This window comes from Manis javanica, chromosome 12 (assembly GCF_040802235.1).
Source record: "Manis javanica isolate MJ-LG chromosome 12, MJ_LKY, whole genome shotgun sequence".
In the NCBI taxonomy this organism is placed as follows: Eukaryota; Metazoa; Chordata; class Mammalia; order Pholidota; family Manidae; genus Manis; species Manis javanica.
In genome coordinates, this window is record NC_133167.1 from 87571751 (window position 1) to 87594208 (window position 22458).

General features: G+C 40.3%; 1 protein-coding gene across 10 annotated transcripts in view; it reads right to left on the reverse strand.

Moving 5' to 3' along the window:
- The window catches only part of UNC5D (unc-5 netrin receptor D), a 585797-nt gene that overhangs the window by 79224 nt on the left and 484115 nt on the right, over positions 1–22458 (reverse strand). For all 10 annotated transcript variants that reach the window (XM_073219006.1, XM_073219009.1, XM_073219010.1 and 7 more), the window contains 2 exons: positions 21965–22342; positions 17341–17425 (listed from right to left, as the gene is read on the reverse strand). In XM_073219006.1, coding sequence (XP_073075107.1) covers positions 17341–17425; positions 21965–22342 — 463 coding nt within the window. The remainder of the gene's footprint in view (positions 1–17340; positions 17426–21964; positions 22343–22458) is intronic.

A 22458-nucleotide genomic window follows, 5' to 3' on the forward strand; every position in this document is an offset into this window, starting at 1 on the left:
TACAGAACAATATCCCTGATGAACACATACAAAAATACTCAACAAAATTTTAGCAAGCTCAATTCAAAAATACATTAAGAGGATTATTAACCTTAAACAAGTGGGATTTATGTAAGAATGGTTCAAGATCCACAAATCTGTGTGATCTACCACCTCAACATAGTAAAGGGCATATATGACAAACCCGCAGCTAGCATCAAATACTCAGTGGTGAGAAGCTGAAAGCTTTTCCTCTAAGATCAGGAACAAGACAAGGATGTCTGCTTACCATTTTTACTCAGCACAGTATTTATTGGAGGCCCACAATAGTCACATAAGAAAAAAAAAAGGCATCCGAATTGGTAAGGAAGGAGAAAAACTGTCACTATATAGAAAACCCTACAGACTCCACCAAAAAACTATTAGAATAAGTAAATTCAGTAAAGCTGCAGGATACAATATTAATAATGTTAAAAGGGCCATCCTTCCCAAAGCTGTATACAGATTCAATGCAAATACCAGTGGCCTTTCTTCACAAAACCAGAATACTCCTAAAATTTGTATGGAACTACAAAAGACCCTAAACAGCCAAAGCAATTTTGAGAAGGAGGAACAAAGTTGAATATCATGGTCGCTGATTTCAAACAAAGTCATAGTAATCTAAGCAGTATGGGATAAGCAAAAACCCAGAGACAAAGATCAATGGAAGAGAAGAGAGAGCCCAGAAGTAAGCATGCTTTAGGAAAACTGGCACAAAATACTGAAAACTGGGCCATTCTCTTTAAACACACAAAAAATATAAGACCTAAATGTAAGATCTGAAATCATCTGAAAGAAAATCACAGTCAGTAAACTCTTGGACTTTGCCCTTAGCAATTCTTTCCTGGATATGTCTCCTCAGGCAAGACAAACAACAGCAAAAATGAATAAGAGGGTCTATGTTAAAGTAAAAAGCTTTTGCACAGCAAAGGAACCCATCAACGACAGAAAGAGCACCTACTGATCAGGAGAAGATAACAGTATCTGTAAGTGGTTAACATAAAAAATATATGAACTCTTACAAATCAACACAGTAAAAAAAAATGTGGTTAAAAAATGGGCAGAGGACCTCACAAGATATTTTTTCAAAGATGGCATACAGATGGCCAAGAGACGCATGAAAGATGCTCAACATCATTAATTATCAAGGAAGTGAAAATCAAAACTACAATGAGATATCATTTCACATTGGCTAGAACAATGAGTATCAAAAAGACAAGAAATAACACATGTTGGAGAGGGTGTGGAGGAAAGGGAACCATCATGAACTGTTGGTGGAACCATAACATAGTGCAGCCACTATGGAAAACAGTATAGAATTTCCTCAAAAACTTAAAAATGGAAATACCATACAACTCAGTAATTACAAAACTTAAAAATGGAAATACCATACAACTCAGTAATTACACTTCTGTGTATTTACCACCATGAAACCATGAAAATACTAATTTGAAAAGATACACACACCCTTACGATTATCAAAGAATTATTTACAATAGCCAAGAAGATACAGAAGCAACCTAAGTGTCTACTGATAGAAAAATGGATAAAGATGTGGTATATGCATATGCAACAGAATATTACTCAGCCATAAGAAAGGAATGTAAACTTGCCATTTGTGACATGATGGATTCACCTAGAGGGTAATTATGCTAAGTGAAATAAGACAGAGAAAGACAAATATCATGTGATTTCACTTATATCTATACTGTAAAAAACAAGAAATGAACAAACCAACAAACCAGAAATACATTCATGAATACAGAGAATAAAGTGATGGTCACCACTGGGGCGAGCAGCTGCCATTCTGCTAAGTTATCTCCCTGCTCCATCAGGGATGTAAGTCAGAAAGGAGCAACAGCAATGTATTGTCAGTAGGAAAATGGAACAGACATTAAATACCAATAGGTGAAGGGGATTAAGAGGTACACAGCTCCAATGATTAAATAAGTCATGGGAATGAGAAATACAACACAGGGAATATAGCAAATATTATAAAAATTTTGGTGACAGATGGTCACTACACTTACTGTGGTAAGCATTTTGTTATATAATTGTCAAATCACTATGTTGTACACCTGAAGCTAACGTAATATTGTATGGCATCTATTCCTCAAGACAAGATCAGAAAATAAAAATGAAATTAAAATAGAATTGGTACAAAATCTTGTTCTTTTGATGTTATTATGGAGATTAAATGAGTCACTGTATATGAGAGCACTTTGTAAATTATACACAGTTAATTGTTAATTGTTACTTTTCTAAGGATACAAAGTTGTCTTCTAGCAAACTATTTAAAATTTATATACTCACAAGAAGTCAACAGACATACCTACCTTCCTAAGCATTATAGCCAACCAAAGGTCCAGATAGCTGGAGAAGGTTGGAAGAAAGATTTTTGTTCAAGTCTGAAAATGCACACAAAGCAGGAACATGGAGGAAGGAAGGTGACATCATTTCCCTTATTGGGAAACATGGAGCATCGTTTTGGAGTCTTACCATGAATGCAAGTAGGATCTCCCGAGAGAGAAGACAGGGAACATTGAATTCAGACAATGAACAGACTCATTTTAAACTCACCAGAATTTCAACATGTAACCATCTGAGACTTTGAGTATGGGTTATTTTGAGTCTGATTCATTCTACACAGCCGTGTTCCTGGGAATCTGGTATAGAATTTGGATCAATCATGTCAGTTCATAGTTCCGCTAAGTCATCTCCCTGCCACATCAGGGATGTAAGTCAGAAAGGAGCAACAGAAATGTATCATCAGTAGGAAAATGGAACAGATGTTAAATACCACATCAAGATGTTGTCTGAAAGATCACACTGTAATTCTGTGGGTGTGGATGTGACGCAGAGTCAGGGAGTCCAATTCTCACACACCTGTGGACTAAATGGGAAGGGGCTGATGGCTCCAGAGGCAGGGATGACAGACCAGTGCTGTTCTAGCTCTAAGGAATTTGGGGCAAATAAGCCTTATTCTGAGCCTGTGTTCAGAATGACAGGACAACATAAAATGAAAATGGGTTTTTAAGTGACTTTACAAAGAAACGCTGACATCGAATAGCTACATAAATGGCCTTCTGATTGATCACGGGAGTAAGAGGTGGAGAACTCCCATCCAAGCAGCCTTCTGGCAGGTATGGAAAAAACTGACCATGATTAAAAAAAGAAGCAGAAATACATTTGTTCTTTTGAGTGGGTTTGTAAGTGATTGGGAACTCCTGAAAAGGGAGTGAGGACTCTCAACAAAGCTAAATGGACAGTAGCCAAGGACTGGTCATTTGCTAAGACCTGGGAGCATCTGGGAGGTTTCGGCAACATGAAAAGAAAGTGTGCCTTCTGCAATTGTATTTTGTCTTCAACTGAAATGACAGGAGAATGCACGCCTCACAGATCTGAGGTCTGGGATGAATTGCTCCTGTTTCTGTCCACCTTCCTGGACAGCAGTAATGAACTCACACCATAGGTGATAAACCAAACTGGTTAACACTGCACTTACAAAGCTAGTGGTGGTCTAGGGGAGGACCACATTAGGGCAAACCTGTCCTTCAAGGTCTATGGGCTCTGGTGAGCTTTTATGTATTTGTCCTCCTTATTGCATACTTGAAGGGTATCCTAAGTGGTATTTCCTACAGTTTGGAGCCATTTTATTTTAGTTCTTATACGTTGATGCCTTTTGGTGTATTCTACCTCTGATCTCCTAAGAAGCAGCTTATGGTAGGAGACGGGGATTGAGGCAAGTTGTACATTAGGTGCCTTTGAAAATGTGAAGTAGCTCCAGGTTGGTTCTGTAAAAATAAGTAAAAGAGAGGGGAGGGAGCCAAGATGGCAGCGTAAGTAGTTCAGCAGAAATCTCCTCCCCAAAACATATATTTTTGAAAATACAACAAATACAACTATTCCTAAAAGAGACACCAGTGGACACAGTACAACAGCCAGGCTACATCTACATCTGCAAGAACTCAGCATTGCATTACACAAAGGGGGTAAGATACAAGCCATGGCCCAGTGGGACCCGAACGGTCCCCAACCCCAGACCCCAGCAGGAAGAAAGGAGTCAGAGCAGGGAGGGAAAAGCCCAAGACTGCTAAACAAACAGCTCTAGAAATCTGTACCAGGAGTGCAGACACACGGTGCATGGGGAGCTGGATATTAGAGAAATGGAAAAGTAAAACCTGTGAGCAGGTCCCCACAACTGGCGCCCCTGAGAAAAAAAGAAAAGCCAGTGCTTTTTGCAAGTCTTAAAGGGACAGGGACCCCACAGCTGGACAAAGTTATCCTGGCATACTCAGCCCAGCACTTGGGAATCCGGGGAACTCGGGGGCTGCTCATGGCGATAAGCAGTGTGCCAGTCATTCCTCCAACTGGTGTGACCCCGACACACCAGCCCAGTACTGGGAGAGCGGCAGTGTGTGCTGGGAGTGGCGGAGCCAGAGGGGCCTGGGGCGGCCTGCGGCGGCTGAGTGGCCCAGGGCTGGCCGAGTGAGCTGGCAGCAGTGACAGAACAGCCTGCGCAAGCCCGCAGAGGTGGCGCCAGAGGGAACCAGTAGCGACCCATGTGAGCCCGTGGCAGTGGCAACTGAGCAGACTGGGAGCGGCCCGAGCGAGCCCGCGGTGGCGGTGACTGAGTGGCCTGGGAGTATCCTGCGCACAGTGCCAGAGGGGCCCGAGTATGGCCCGCGCGTGGTGGCAGCAGTGGAGGAGCAGCCCAGGAGCAGCTGCGCACCCAGCAGCCACGCAGAATCTCAGCCTGACTCACAGCTGCCCGGGCCAGACCCAAAGGCCACTGCTGGCACACAGCTGCCTGGTGGGGGCGCCACTTTCACAGGAGAGTGCACCCAGGGTGCCTGCCACTCCCCGCAGGGCTCTGTGCTACTCTGATGGAGACCCTGCCCACAGCAGCTTAGGAGATTAACCCGGAGTCTGCTCCAGAAGTGCGGGTAACCAACACAGGCAGTGGAGAACAGCAAGGTGACCAGCAAGCAGGAAATGACTTTGTTCTCCCAGCTGACATACCTGCTACCTGCCTACAGCCACCACTGTCACCATGAAAAGGCAGAAGAATTTAGTCCAAAATAGTCCAGACAACCCCTGAGAGAGGGCCTGGGGAGATAGCCCTAACCAATCTCCCCAAAAAAGAATTAGAAATAAAGATCATAACCAAGCTGATGGATCTGCAGAGAAATATGCAAGAGATAAAGGAGCAAGGACAGAGAGAGACTACAGAAATAAAACAATCGCTGGAAGGACTTAAGAGCACACTGGATGAGGTGCAAGAGGCCGTTTATGGAATAGAAATCAGAGAACAGGAACACAGAGAAGCTGACGCAGAGACAGATAAAAGGATCTCCAGGAATGAAAGAACATTAAGAGAACTGTGTGACCAATCCAAATGGAACAATATTCACGCTATAGGGGTACCAGAAGAAGAAGAGAGAGAAAAAGGGATAGAAAGTGTATCTGAAGAAATAATTGCTGAAAACTGCCCCAAACTGGGGGAGGAAATAGTCGCTCAGATGATGGAAGCATACAAAGCGCACAACAGAAGGGACCCAAGGAGGACAACACCAACACATATAATCATTAAAATGGCAAGGTTCAAGGACAAGGACAGAGTATTAAAGGCAGCCAGAGAGAGAAAAAAGGTCAACTACAAAGGAGAACCCATCAGGCTACCATCAGACTTCTCAACAGAAACCTTACCGGTCAGAAGAGAATGGCATGATATATTTAATGCAATGAAACAGAAGGGCCTTGAACCAAGGATACTGTATCCAGCGTGATTATCATTTAAATATGAAGGAGGGATTAAACAATTCCCAGACTAGCAAAAGTTGAGGGAATTTGCCCTCCACAAACCACCTCTACAGGGTATTTTAGAGGGACTGCTCTAGATGGGAACACTCCTAATGCTAAATAGATGTCACCAGAGAAAATAAAATCACAGCAAAGAAAGCAGACCAATCAAATACTAACAAAAGGCAAAAAATAAAATCAACTACTCACAAAAGCAGTCAAATGAAACACAAAAGAGCACAGAACAAAACACCCAACATATGAAGAATGAAGGAGGAGGAATAAGAAGGGAGAGAAATAAAGAATCATCAGACAGTGTTTATAATAGCTAAATAAGTGAGTTAAATTAGACAGTAAGATAGTAAAGAAGCTAACCTTGAACCTTTGGTAACCATGAACCTAAAGCCTGCAATGGCAATAGTAAATATCTTTCAATAATCACCCTAAATGTAAATGGACTGAATGTACCAATCAAAAGACAGAATAATAGAATGGATGAAAAAGCAAGACCCATCTATATGCTGCTTACAAGAGACTCACCTCAAACCCAAAGACATGCACAGACTAAAAGTCAAGGGATGGTAAAAGATATTTCATGCAAACAACAGGGAGAAAAAAGCAGGTGTTGCAGTACTAGTGTCCGGCAAAATAGCCTTCAAAACAAAGAAAGTCACAAGAGATAAAGAAGGACACTACATAATGATAAAGGCCTCAGTCCAACAAGAGGATATAACCATTATAAACATATATGCACCCAATACAGGAGCACCAATATATTTGAAACAAATACTAACAGAATTAAAGGAGGAAATAGAATGCAATGTATTCATTTTAGGAGACTTTAACACACCACTCACTCCAAAGGATAGATCGACCAGACAGAAAATAAGTAAGGACACAGAGGCACTGAACAACACACTAGAACAGATGAACCTAACAGACATCTATAGAACTCTACACCCAAAAGCAACAGGATACACATTCTTCTCAAGTGCACATGGAACATTCTCCAGAATAGACCGCGTACTAGGCCATAAAAAGAGCCTCAGTAAATTCCAAAAGATTGAAATCCTACCAACCAACTTTTCAGACCACAAAGGTATAAACTGGAAATAAATTGTACAAAGAAAGCAAAAAGGCTCACAAACACATGGAGGCTTAACAACATGCTCCTAAATAATCAGTGGATCAATGAACAAATCAAAATAGAGATCAAACAATGTATGGAAACAAATGACAACAACACAAAGCCCCAACTTCTGTGGGATGCAGCAAAAGCAGTCTTAAGAGGAAAGTATATAGCAATCCAGGCATATTTAAAAAAGGAAGAACAATCCCAAATGAATAGTCTAATGTCACAATTATCGAAATTGGAAAAAGAAGAACAAATAAGGCCTAAGGTCAGCAGATGGAGGGACATAATAAAGATCAGAGAAGAAATAAATAAAATTGAGAAGAATAAAACAATAGAAAAAAATCAATGAAACCAAGAGCTGGTTCTTTGAGAAAATAAACAAAATAGATAAGCCTCTAGCCAGACTTAATAAGAGGAAAAGAGAGTCAAGACACATCAACAGAATCAGAAACAAGAAAAATCACAATGGATCCCACAGAAATACAAAGAATTATTAGAGAATACTATGATAACCTATATGCTAACAAGCTGGAAAACCTAGAAGTGGACAAGTTCCTAGAAAACCACAAGCTTCCAAGGGTGACCAAGGAAGAAACAGAAAATCCAAACAAACCAATTACCAGCAACTAAATTGAAGCGGTAATCAAAAAACTACCCAAGAACAAAACCCCTGGGCCAGATGGATTTACCTCGGAGTCTTATCAGACATACAGAGAAGACATAATACCCATTCTCCTTAAAGTTTTCCAAAAAATAGAAGAGGAGGGAATACTCCCAAACTCATTCTATGAAGCCAACATCACCCTAATACCAAAACCAGGCAAAGACCCCACCAAAAAAGAAAACTACAGACCAGTATCTCTGATGAATGTAGATGCAAAAATACTCAACAAAATATTAGCAATCTGAATTCAAAAATACATCAAGAGGGTCACACACCATGACCAAGTGGGATTCATCTCAGGGATGCAAGGATGGTACAACATTCGAAAATCCATCAACATCATCCAAGACATCAAACAAAAAGGACAAAAAACACATGATCATCTCCATAAATGCTGAAAAAGCATTTGACAAAATTCAACATCTACTCATGATAAAAACTCTCAACAAAATGGGTATAGAGGGCAAGTACCTCAACATAATAAAGGCCATATATGATAAACCCACAGCCAACATTATACTGAACAGCGAGAAGCTGAAAGCTTTTCCTCTGAGAGCAGGAACAAGACAGGGATGCCCACTTTCCCCACTGTTATTCAACATAGTACTGGAGGTCCTAGCCACAGCAATTAGACAGAACAAAGAAATACAAGGAATCCAGATTAGTAAAGAAGAAGTCAAACTGTCACTATTTGCAGGTGACATGATATTGTACATAAAAACCCTGAAGACTCCACTTCAAATCTACTAGAACTGATATCAGAATACAGCAAAGTTTCAGGATACAAAATTAACATACAGAAATCTGTGGCTTTCCTATACACTAACAATGAACCAATAGAAAGAGAAATCAGGAAAACAATTCCATTCACAACTGCATCAAAAAGAATAAAATACCTAGGAATAAACCTAACCAAAGAAGTGAAAGACCTATACCCTGAAAACTACAAGACACTCTTAATAGAAATTAAGGAGGACACTAACAAATGGAAACTCATCCCATGCTCCTGGCTAGGAAGAATTAGTATCATCAAAAAGGCCATCCTGCCCAAAGTAATATACAGATTTGATGCAATCCCTATCAAATTACCAGCAGCATTCTTGAACGAACTGGAACAAATTTCAAAAATTCATATGGAAACACCAAAGACCCCAAATAGCCAAAACAATCCTGAGAAAGAAGAATAAAGTTGGGGGGGGTGTCTCACTCCCCAACTTGAAGCTCTACTACAAAGCCACAATAATCAAGACAATTTGGTACTGGCACAAGAACAGAGCCACAGACCAGTGGAACAGATTAGAGACTCCAGACATTAACCCAAAGATATATGGTCAATTAATATTTGATAAAGGAACCATGGACATACAATGGGGAAATGACAGTCTCTTCAACAGATGGTGCTGGCAAAACTGGACAGCTACATGTAAGAGAATGAAGCTGGATCACTGTCTAACCCCATACACAAAAGTAAATTCAAAATGGCTCAAAGACCTGAATGTAAGTCATGAAACCATAAAACTCTTAGAAAAAAACATAGGCAAAAATCTCTGGGACATAAACACAAACAACTTCTTCATGAATATATCTGCCTGGGCAAGGGAAACAAAAGCAAAAATGAACAAGTGGGACTGTATCAAGCTGAAAAGCTTCTGTACAGTAAAGGACACCATTAATAGAACAAAAAGGCATCCTACAGTATGGGAGAATATATTCGTAAATGACAGATCCGATAAAGGCTTGACATCCAAAATATATAAAGAGCTCACACACCTCAACAAACAAAAAGCAAATAATCCAATTAAAAAATGGGCAGAGGAGCTGAACAGACAGTTCTGCAAAGAAGAAATTCGGATGGACAACAGACACATGAAAAGATGCTCCACATCGCTTGTCATCAGAGAAATGCAAATTAAAACCACAATGAGATATCACCTCACACCAGTAAGGATTGCCACTATCCAAAAGACAAACAACAACAAATGTTGGTGAGGTTGTGGAGAAAGGGGAACCCTCCTACACTGCAGGTGGGAATGTAAACTAGTTCAACCATTGTGGAAATCAGTATGGAGGTTCCTCAAAAAACTCAAAATAGAAATACTATTTGACCCAGGAATTCCAATTCCACTCCTAGGAATTTACCCTAAGACTGCAGCAGCCCAATTTGAAAAAGACAGATGCACCCCTATGTTTATCGCAGCACTATTTACAATAGCCAAGAAATGGAAGCAACATAAGTGTCCATTATGGATAAAGAAGATGTGGTACATATACACCATGGAATATTATTCAGCCATAAGAAGAAAACAAATCCTACCATTTGTATCAACATGGATGGAGCTAGAGGGTATTGTGCTCAGTGAAATAAGCCAGGCGGAAAAAGACAAGTATCAAATGATTTCACTCATCTATGGAATATAAGAACAAAGAAAAAAAATGAAGGAGCAAAACAGCAGCAGGCTCAGAACCCAAGAAGGGACCAACAGTTACCAAAGGGAAAGGGACTGGGGAATATGGATGGGAAGGGAGGGATATGGGTGGGGAAAAAGAAAGGGGGCCTTATGATTAGCATGTATAATGTGGGGGGAGGCACGGGGAGAGCTGTGTAACACAGAGAAGACAGTAGTGATTCTACAGCATCTTACTATATTGATGGACAGTTGACTGTAATCGGTTTTGTGGGTGAGACTTGGTGAAGGGGGGAACCCTAGTAAACATAATGTTATTCATGTAATTGTAGATTAATGATATGAAAAGAAAAATAATAAGTAAAAGAAACTTCATTTTAAATGGAAATAAACCCAGAAGGGGGCATTCTTGAGAACATAGCACAAGTCAGATCCTGTATAAAAAGCAGGAAGAAGATAATTCTTATCTTGACCAGGGAGGACACTTCTTATGTAGGAATTTCATCTCCTGATTTTAAGAAAAAGGATGAGCCCTCCCTGTCCTTGTAATAATGCTGTAACTACCTCGTATGGCCAATGAGAAACACCACGACTTCCAAGTATTGTTCTTCTCCAGTGAACTTTTATTCAAAACATCCCTTCTAGGATTTTCCCCTAAAACCTAATAAAAGCTGACCTTGCCTTGCTTTCTTTGCTATTGCCTGTGGTTTGCCATAGTTGCATGTCCTGAATTGGAATTCCTCTGTATTCCCAAATAACTAATTTCATTAGTAAAATGACTGACTTTTTTTAAGGTTGGTGGTTCTCACAGAGTGATGTGGATGAGGCTGAGAGGAGGAAGATGAACAGGCTCGATGCACTGATCATTACGAAGGGGTTTCAGGAGGCTTGATTCAGACAAAGATGATGTCTGCCTCATACTTGACTTTTGCAAGATGATATGCTTACAGGAACTTCTGGGAAGATAGTGCTGTACTGAGAGCTTGAACCCACCTCCTCCCACCTGCACAGCAAATCTACACCTACACAGAGAATAATTCATTTTGAGGAAGACTGAGTGAGCACCTTCTGCACAATGAGGGGTAGAAAGATCACATAAAATATGGCAGAAGGGACATGGTAACAGAGGAAACCCCGCCCCAGTGCAGCAACCCAGAGAGGGAGGGATATTGCTGAGGGCTCTGGACACAGATCCACTGTCCTGGTGCATAGGAAAAAAAGTGGTGCTTTAAAGTGCATCTAGACTATAAGTGAAAAGACCCAATTTATAGAATTAAAACACCTGTTGTTTGGTAGGGAGATGACTGGAACTGTCTACAGATCAGAGGTCTGGCAAGTGCCATTTTTTGTACCACTTCCCCACATGAGAGTGAGGCAGGGAGCAGGGTTGGGGCGCACACACTCATTTGAGACTTGAAGACTTGACCTATGTGGCTTGTCACCTCCCACCCACACACAGATGTGTCAGCTAGAGAGCACATTCAGACCACAGCTGTGCTGTGGGTGCTGACCCAGTAGCTGTGGGGCTGGGGCTTCCATCAAGCCACTCACTGCTGTGTGCCATAGCCACTGCTGCACTGAATCAAACTCAGACACAGCTCCATTGGCGCAGCCCCAGTAGCAGCAGAGGCAGGGATTTCCTGGGATGGCATCTGGACTGGAGGCATCTGGACCCACTGCCTTCCTGTTAAGTGTGGGCCCCATCGGTATCTATTCAGAAGCCCCTCCAACCACATCCTGACAGCCTTGAAACCAGGAAAACCCCAGCTCACATTCCCTAAGCCTCCAGCCAACTGGTTGAAACACCCAGGCACATGCAGTCTACCCGGGGGACTTTCCATACAGAAGGCCAATCCTTCAAGTTGGGGAGAGAGTAGCCTTTTCTACTTATTTATAGTCTCAAGCAGAAAAGTCAAACAAAATGGGATGACAGAGGAATATGCTTGAAACAGACACTTTAGAAAAGGAACTAAATGAAATGGAGTTAAGCAATCTACCAGATAAAGAGTTCAAACTGATGATTATAAAGATGTTCACCAGTCTTAAGAGTGGAAGAACTCCGTGAGAACCTGTACAAAATATAAGATAGAAAATATAAAACAGAACCAGAGATAAGGAATACAATAAATAAAATAAAAATTACACTAGAGGGAATCAATACCTAATTAGAGGATGAAGAAGACTGGATCAGTGATTTGGAAGACAGCCTGGTGGAAAGCATTAAAGCTGAACAGCAAAAAGTAAAAAGTACAAAGAAAACAAGGATAGATTCAAGGAGCTCTGGGACAGTACCAGATGGCCAAACATTGTAAGAGCATATAGCATTATAGGAGTCCCAGAAGGAGAGACATAGAAAGGAATAGAAAACTTATTTGAAGAAATAATAGATGAAAACTTCCCTGACCTAGGGAAAGAACCAGACATCAGTTCCAGCAAGCAGAGAGAGCCCCAAACAAGATAAACCCAAAGAGATCCATGTCAAGACATTCATAATTATAATGTCAAAGATCAAAGACAAAGACAGGATCTTAAAAGCAGTGAGAGAAAAGCAACAAATTACCTACAAAGGAGATCCCATAAGGCTATAAGCCATTTTTTCAGCAGACACTTTCCAGGCCAGAAAGGAGTGGTATGATATAGTCAAAGTACTGAAAGAGAGAACCTTCCAACCAAGAATACTCTACCCAGCAGGTTTATCATTCTGAATGGAAAGGGAGATAAACAGCCTCACAGATAAACATAAGTTAAAAGAGTTCACCACCACTAAACTGGCCTTGGAAAGAATGCTAAAGGGTCCTAAGAGGAAAAGAAAATATCCTAACTAAAGGAAAATTTTATTGGTAAAAACAAACACGTAACAGAGGTAGTAAACCAATCACTTAAAAGCTAGTATGAAGGTCAAAAACACATAAGCAGTAAAACCAATTACATTTAGAACCAAGTGGAGGCTAAACAGCATTCTACTAAAAATATCAATGGATCAAAGAAATCAGAGAAGAAATAAAAAAGTACTTGAAAAATAATGAAAAGAGATAAAACAGTTCAAAATTTTTGTAATGCAGGAAAAGCAGCCCTAAGAAGGAAGTCTGTAGCAATCCAGGCCTACCTCAATAAGCAAGAAACATCCCCAACAATCTAACCTGGCATCTTAAGGAAACAGAAAAAGAACAAAGCCCAAAGTTTGTAGAAAAAAGGAAATAAAAACAAAGATCAGAATGGAAATGAATGAAATAAAGACTGGAAAACAATAAAGCAATTAATGAAACCAAGAACTGGTTCTTTGAAAAGATAAACAAAATTGATAAATATTTACTTAGACTCATAAAGAGATGACTCAGAATCAGAGAGGAAAGAGAAGTTACAACTGATACCATAAATATAAATGGTTATGAGTACTAAGAAAAATTATATGCCAACAAATTGGACAACATAGAAGAAACGCATAAATTTCTAGAAACATACAACCTTCCAAGACTGAACCAGGAATAAATAGAAAGTTTGAAAAAACTAATTACTGGTAATGAAGCTTAACCTATAATAAAAAATTCCCAACAAACAAAGGCTCAGGATGAGATGGCTTCACACGTGAATTCTACCAAACCTTTAAGGAAGGTTGAGACCTGTCCTACTCAAACAATTCAAAAAACTGAAGAGGAAGGAGAGCCTCCAAATTAATTCTATGAGGCCAGCATTACCGTGGTACCGAAACCAGACAAGTATGCTATAGAACAAAGAAAAGTACAGACCAATATGCCTAATGGACACACATTAAAAAATCCTCAACAAAACATTAGCAAACCAAATTTTAAAATACATTAAAAAGATCATTCACCTTGACCAAGTGGGATTTATCTCAGGGATGCAAGGATGTTTCAATATACACGAATCAATCAGTGTGATACACCACATAACAATAAAAATGATAGAAAACATATGATCATCTCAATAGATGCAGAAAAATCATTTAATAAAGTTCAACACCCATTCTCAATAAAGTAGGTATAGAGGGCTTGTATCTCAATGTAATACAGGCCTTACGTGACAAACCGATAGTGAACATCAACACTGAAAGGTGAAAAACTGATAGCTTTCTCTCTAAGGTCAGGCAAGGATGGCTGTTCTCACCATTTCTATTCAACATAGTCCCACAGTCAGACAAGAACAAAAAACAAATAAAAGGCATCCAAACAGGTAAGGAAGAAATAAAACTGCCACTATTTGCAGAGGATATGATATCATACATAGAAGACCCTAAAGACTCCATAAAAAACTATTAGAGTTAATAAAGGAATTTAGTAAAGTTGCAGGATACAAACTATAGAACTGATAAAAGAAATGAAGACAACACAAATAAATGGAAAGCTACTCCATGCTCATGGATAGGATGAATTAATATTGTTGAAATGACCATACTGCTCAAACATTCTACAGAGTCAATGCAATTCCTATCAAAATACCCACGGCATTTCTCACTGAAGGAGAGCAAATAATTCTAACATTTATGTGGAATTACAAAAGCCGCCAAGTAGTCAAAGCAATCTTGAGAAATAATAATAAAGCTGGGGGTATCATGCTCCCTGTTTTAAACTCTACTACAAAGCTACAGTAAATGAAAGAGTCTGATACTGGCACAAGAACAGATACACAGACCAATGGAACAGAATAGAGAACTCAGAAATAAACTGATACGTATAAGGTCATTTAATATAATGATATTACGAACCATGAAAATACATTGGGGAAAAGACAGTCTCTCCAATAAATGGTTTTGGGAGTACTGGACAGCTACATGCAAGAGAATGAAACTGGATCACTGTTTTACCCCATACACAAAAGTAAACTCGAAGTGGATTAAAGACCTAAATGTAAGATATGAAACCATAAAACTCTTAGAAGAAAACATAGGCAGGAATCTCTTGAACATAACACGAGTAATTTTTTTCTGGATACTTCTTTGTGGGCAAGGGAAACAAAAAGAAAAGTAAATAAATTGGACTACATCACAACTAAATGTTTCTTCACATCAAAGGATACCATCAACAAGAGAAAAAGATAACCTAGTGTATGGGAGAAAATATTTGCAAATGACATATCTGATAAAGGGCTAATATAATTATTAGATAAAGAACTCATACAACTCAACACCAAAAAGAAAGCCCACTTCAAAAGTGTGCAGAGGACCCGAACAGACATTTTTTCAAAGAAGACATACGATGGCCAACGTGCACATGAAAAGGTATTCAACATCATTACTCATTAGGGAAATGGAGATCAAAACTGCAAAATACCACCTCACACCAGTCCGAATGGCCAGTATCAACAAGGCAAGGAATGACAACTCTTGGCAAGGATGTGGAGAAAGGGAACCCTTGTGCCCTGTTGGAGGGATTTGAAATTGGTGCAGCCCCCATGGACAGCAGAATGGAGGTTTCTCAAAAAACTAAAAACAGAAATACCATATTACAGAACAATTCTAGTTCTGGGAATCTGTGTGAAGACAACAAATTCACCAATTTGAAAAGACAGATGCACCCCTATGTTTATCGCAGCACTCTTTACAATAGCCAAGATATGGAAGCAACCTAAGTGTCCATCAGTAGATGAATGAATAAAGAAGATGTACATAGACACAATGGAGTATTATTCAGCCATTAAAAAGAAAAAAATCTTGCCATTTGTGACAACATGGATAGACCTAGAGGTGAAATAAGTCAGAGAAAGAGGAATACTGTATGATTTCACTAACATGTAATCTGAAAAAACAAACCGACCAGAAATACACACATCAACACAGAGAATGGATGGTTCACTACCATGAGTGTTCTGGGGATGGGTGAACTAGGTGAAGGGGATAAAGAGGTTCAAACTTTGTATTATAAAATAATTTGGTTACAGGGATAGAAGCATAGCCTATAGAATATGGATTATAGTATTTAAAATCTGTTTATGATGACAGATGGTAATTATACTTATCACAGTGAGCATGTAATAATGTATGTAATTGCTGAATCACTAAGTTGTTCATCTGAAACTAATATTGTATATTAACCATATTTCAATAAAAAAGATATGTTTACAAGCATATATGTAATTGACCATGGCCTTAACTTTAAATAGGTACAGTTTCTTATATAAATCAACCAAAGGGATAAAAAAAAGTGGTGATTCTCTCCAAAATACTCCAGTTTCAGGTCTGCTTAACAGATTTCAAATAAATTCTTCAAACCTTTCTGCACCTCGGTTTCCCCTCTGTGCCAAGTGGGGATACTTAAACACTAGCATGTCTCCAGGTGTACTGATAAAGCATCAGCTCCACAGGACTGAAGAAATAACAAGAGCCCAACCCGCACAGCTTACCCACCAATCCTCAAGGAGCCTCGCCAACAGCCAACCAGCAGAGCCCTTTCTTCCACTGATCCTAAGCCCACTAGAGCAAAAGGCTAAAACCATTGGACTCCAACAGTTCCTTTTACAGCAATAGCTCTTAAAAATCTGCTCAAACCATCTGCCGCTCTGGTTGTTTTTCCTTACAGTGTTTTTCCTTCATGTGTTCTTTGCTAACAACAAGAAATTCTATTCTGAAATGACCAAGATGTTAAGACTGAAAATGCCAGAGGTATAGATCCAGTTTATAAGAGAAATTGGTTTCTTTCAAGGAGTCTGGTTTATCTTGTGTGGAGGAAGGCGACATTTCCACAAATATTACACTTGCGCCAAGAAAATAACCAACTACTTTCATTAAAAGAGTATGTGACAAGATTTGTATTTGTTCATGTAATTGAATTTAATGCTGCAGAAATTTGTCAGACCTGAAAGCCACTGAAGCATAGACTGTATTTTTAGAGTGAGGAAAATTGCCTATGAAATGTTCTCTCAGCTCATACCTGGTTTTCTGGAGACCTTAAAAGGTCCCGGGTCAATCATCCTCTGTATTTGCATAATGCCCAGCACCAAAGAGGACCTGCAGGAATGTGCGGGGCTTTTTTTTTTTCTTTTAGGGGGATGACTATGTGAGGCAGTCAGTGTTTATGAAGAGGTCCCGTTTATGATTTGACTACAGGCTCACTGTTTTACATTTGGTGTCTACTGTCTAAATGTTGGCTGTTTAACTTTTTCACCAAAAAATGTGAACCTAGTGGTATCTGTTTTCATTCTAGCCAACTTTGCAACCAGTTTTTCCCTCTGTATCATCAAGTAGTTCCCTGTGTCACCTACACACCTCCATGTCACATCATCTTAGTAAGCTCGGACTTCCTGCAGAAGCTCCATTCCATATTTAACATGTCATTAATATGCCACCCTTCTTTGTCTCTTACCTGGGTTCGCCTTGGTTGATGGACATATATATCTCCCAAGAATTCTCCTCTGGGATGGCGCCATGTGGTATGAGTAAACTCACCCCTAAAATAGAAAGAGCCGAGAGGTTACTTGTAGATTTTCCAATTATCTTGAAGCACGTCAGCTGAGCACCTTACAGATACAAAATAGGACTATCTCACAGCAATTTATGAAATCTCAATCCTTGGGAAGTTTATAATAATGGGAAAAGCAGTTTCCTAACAGTGACATAAGATGGGCCATGTTATTCAACTATGTACTCAAAGTACTTTTTATTTAAAGTCTCCCTAGCATTTTTTAAATTCGCTTAAAAGATTGGGTGTCCTGAGACCAGGCACCATCAAACCCATCCAAGAATACGAGTGTATCAATGTTTCAGTTAACCTGCTCCAAAATTAAAAAGGTATTTATCTTGTTTCCACCCATTTCCTGAAAAGGTATCTGGGATGATGGGTGAGCCATCTAACCCTTTGCTAAAGCCTGGAATGAAAATCTCTCATAAATAATGTTTAGGGAGGTTATCAATTTAGTACCACATTCTATCAAGAAAACTGGAGAACGAAAAAGCAGAGTTAAGTTCAGGACTATGATAGGTTCTTATACAACCAGTCCTATATTTGGTCCTATATTTGCAAACAGAAGCTAGACAGTTAAGGTTAAAGATGACATAACCATATTCATGTAAATGTCAAGTAGCAAAAACCTCAATAGCTTTACTTTAGTAAAATCATTCAATGTAGGGAGAGGGAACAGAGGCACATCACGTGCATGTGAAATGTCCCCTCTCCTCTTGGTTGCTGTGAAGTAAATATTTCACTTTGACCAAGAGAGAGGAGTGTAGAGAGGGCAGAGATTCTCTTTAATGTAGTTTCCTGTTTATAAAAGGAAATCCAATAGAGACACAGTAAGATCTTTGCAAAATAGAATCTCAGGGCATCCTCCTATTCTTTGAATAATGCAGCTCTCACCTTTTCTCCTTTCATTAGAGCTAATGTAATCGCACAGAAAGCTTTCAGGTTGCTGATGATAATTTCAATCTAGAGATGGCAAGCTTTCCTGATACCCTTCTATGTGCGTGTTAGCTACTATAGAATCAAGGAATGCAAGATTCATTGCAAAACAAGTTATTTCTGATTCACATTTGTGAGCATTATTCAGTAACATGCTAGTTATCATCAGTATCTTTCACTAGAGCACTAAGAATGAGGCACAGTTAAATCTTGCTTATAGCTTTTCAGCAAGGGTATCCATTTATGTTCCAGACCCTAATGTCGATGGTGGGAGAACTGTAATTGCCATACTTTGGGGCTCCTGCTCAGGCTCCTGCCAGCATTTCCCATTGTTCTTTACATGTAGCTGCCGAATGAGGTGGCCTCCGTCAGGTCCCTCCCTGCTGTCCCGCTGAAATTGCAATACACGAGATAGAGACAGTAGGTGTGGACGTCAATCTGAGTATACACCTTAGACATTTGTATTCTCTTTGTTGCCTCTCTATTAAACTATCTAGGCCATAATGACAACAGAGACCTTCTGTCCCTCTTCTTTACATACAGAGGCAAGGTGGCTACCAGTAGGCAATGACGCCATCTTAGGTAGTGACCCCGAAAGAGTAACATTATTATGTTCCCTTTTTTCTTTTCCTATTTTGCTCCTTTATTGAGGCACAATCTACCTGCGACAAAATGTGCCCATTTTGAGCATACACGTCAGTAAACTTCTAGCAAATGTATACTCTTATGTAAACACCATCATAATCAAGATTCAGAACATTTCTGTGGCCACAAAAAGTTCTTTCATGTCCTTTGGACATCAATTCTTCGATGGCCAGCCCAAACGATCACTTATTTGCTTTCTGACATGTTGATTACTTTCCCTTTTCTAGACTTTTTAAATAAATGAAATCATACAGCCTATTTAGAAAAAACAATAATGGCTTATTAAATCAATAACATGGAGCAAAATGCTTGGCAAAGAGTAGGCACTCAAAAACAAGTCACAACTGTATGAATGAATGAACAGGATTCACAGCTCCTAGTAGAAATAAATAAACAAAAGCCAGATAGGTCCTCTTCTGTGGCTCACCAATATCTGGTGGTGAGGCCCCCAGACCAAATCAGAATATGCCTGTGGGGGGACTTCTGAGAAATGGCTGTTTGGGGAACAGATCAGATTGCATTCATTTCAAGTCAGCTTAATTCCCTGTGTTTAGATAAAAAGAGTATTCATAATATTCCTAAATTCAACCCGAATCTACAGGATCACTGGTGCTTCATATTATTGCCTCTTTCTTTCAATCAGAAATTGTATGAGTATCCTTCAAATGTACTTCCCGTTCCCCCTCAAAGATGCAAACTGTATGGGGGACAGGACAGTCAAACACAGAGGCAAGTGCCGTGGGGAGTGGGCATGTTGCTGCCAAGTTATATTTTATGAAGAATGAAAGGTGCTGTGGAAAATCTTTATGCGTGTAGTCCTCTAAAGAAATATCCATTTTCAGTATGTCATTTATCAGTTATCTCTGATTAAAGAAATATATACTCTTCCCCAAAATCCACCTGCTACCCTGACAGCCTTTTATTTGATATGACAACAGAACCACCTGTCTGAATTTCTTGTTTCATATTTTGCATAATAAATGACTTCTCAAGCATGGGGCCACCCCAACCGTTCTGAGAAATACCATTGCCAGACACTACACGGCAATTTGGGATGGATGGCATGAGAACGATTTAACTGCTGAGACTTGCTTCTTTAGACTTTAGCTCCCTGGGGCATATTTTGCATTGATGTTCTGCAAGTAACAGAGCGTATGTTTCAATTCCCCACATTTATGTTTCCTCAAACTCATTCCTAAGAAACAGCTTCAGTCTTGTCCAGGGCTTCTTGTTAGGAGCTTTGGAAGTGCCCCTTCATTGAGGAAGTGTTTGGGAATCAGAAGACACTATCAGAACTTGTGGTTTTCACACAAGTGCACCTCGAGTCAGAGGGAAGAAAATGAAAAATGTCTTTTACCTCATGATTTCACCTTCTCTTTGTTGACGGACATTAGGCAGACACAGCCAGCGAATGGGCTGACCTTGGCACTCCCTTGTGTGTGCAAACACACACACTAACAAATCTAGACAGAAAGACAGAAAAGCAGTGCAGGCTGATTTATTCAACCTGTAGCTACTCAGAGCCTCCTGTGTGCCAAGCAGCAGGTTAGAAAGTGCTAATAAGATAGATGCATAGAAACCTGATGTGCAATTTGGTATGATTCTGATGAATACATCCTACTCTCTTGAATGAGTGGGACTGGTAACTTTTCTTTTTTTCCAAAACCCACACCTCCAGTTTCTAGATGCTACAGGAAGGGTGCCTGGTAGGTGTGAGACCCCTAACTGGCAGTTACCGCAAGGGAGGATTCCATCACACGTGGACACTCCGACACACCTAAGTGAAGATCCTTACCATGTCCTAAACACTGACCAAGGAAGACTTAAGAGAACTGGACGTTTAGAAAACAAAATCATTATGAGGACTGCCTGCAAGAGCAGTTGGCCTGAAATGAAGTTTTTAAGGAAGTCACTGGTGTAGAACAAGACAATATCCATCAACTCCAAACAAATCACAGTCTGAAGTCACGAAGCTACTAGAGGGACAGCCAGCTGGAAGGGGGGCTTAGATTTCCTTTCATGAGATGAAATGTTTGATTTGGAGAGGCTGGGCAGTGATACCTGAGAGGACTCGGCGGAAGCCCCAGAGGCTCTGATTCAACGCTCCCTGGTTCTAAAGTAAAACCTGAAGGTCCGATGGCCTCTTTCCTCAGAGCAGCCAACAGAGATGATTCGAGGCACTACCTGACTCTTGGTGCTTAGAAATCAGAGGAGAAATGGCCCTCTTCTGCCACCCAGTGAGGTCTGTGATGGCAACACTAACTTCAGACTAACCCATAGATAGAATGTGACTGTGAAAGTGATCTGGGCTGTACACCTTAAGTATCCTTGCCAGAATTCCAAGAGAATAGCTTCCAAAGGAGGAAAAAAGTGGAGAACTAATTGTACTTACAACACAGCCCTGGAACTGAAGTTTGAATTCAAAAGAGGAGCTCCAAAATAGACCCTCAAGGTAATGTAGCAATACAGCAAGGTCTGTAGACACACCATCAGTCACTAAGGTCAGTCACTAAGGAAATTTGACCCTGAGTATCACTTCCCTAAATTCTCTACTAGTCAAGAAACCACTCTTGGCTACAAGTACAGTATTTGTTGGTTATGTCAAAGAATGTTTTCAGTGCTTCCTGATCGTTTTCTAGGAGACAGAGGTCAAAGTGGCGTAAACTCTGGGGAGCACCCAAGCCTTTTGAGCAAATATGGCTGTTGGCTCTGATGGGGCATTGAATGGAGCGTTTGGTCCGTGCTGAGATGAAGATGGTAAAATCTGATCTCAGCGCTGGTCCTGGTTTGCTGTGTAAATCAAGCAGATTTATAGAGCCATGGTGTCTGTAGCTCTGATATGGAGGTGGTAAATATCTTAAGGATGCATCTTATGGGCCATAATTGGGGAAATATAAAGTGTTGAAACCAATGCTAGAAAATACACAAACGTACACTTACCACCCACCTGTATTTGGCATCACTAAGCGTCCTCCTAAATGGCCAAAGACACCAGTGGTCCTCAGTTCTGTCCTTGTGGGGAGGGATGACAGGTGTTGGATGTAGGGTGCTTTATTTCTGGGATGCATGGCAGTAAAGCTGCGGCTGTTTCCATGGGGAAAAGTCCCAGAATGACTCTTGCCATGGTACTCAGCTCTCCCAGACACTCCCAGGGAAACCATGAATGAGCTTTCCACTTTGACCTTGATGTCCGACAAAGGGTTAAAAAGCGAGGACTCTGTCATGAGTTCCTTGTCCAGTGGGTCCTGCAGACACATGGGCCCGCTGTATGTTCGGCTCACAGTCAGATCTGGCTGCATAGAGGAATTCAGGAGCAGGGAGTTACCTGGTGAAAGAAAATTGATCTGTCACTCGGAAACTAAAAGGCGTCACACTTACCCCTCTACATCTGCCTCTGCTAACTCCCCAACACGTGCGTGCGCGCGCTGGCTGCTCCAATCA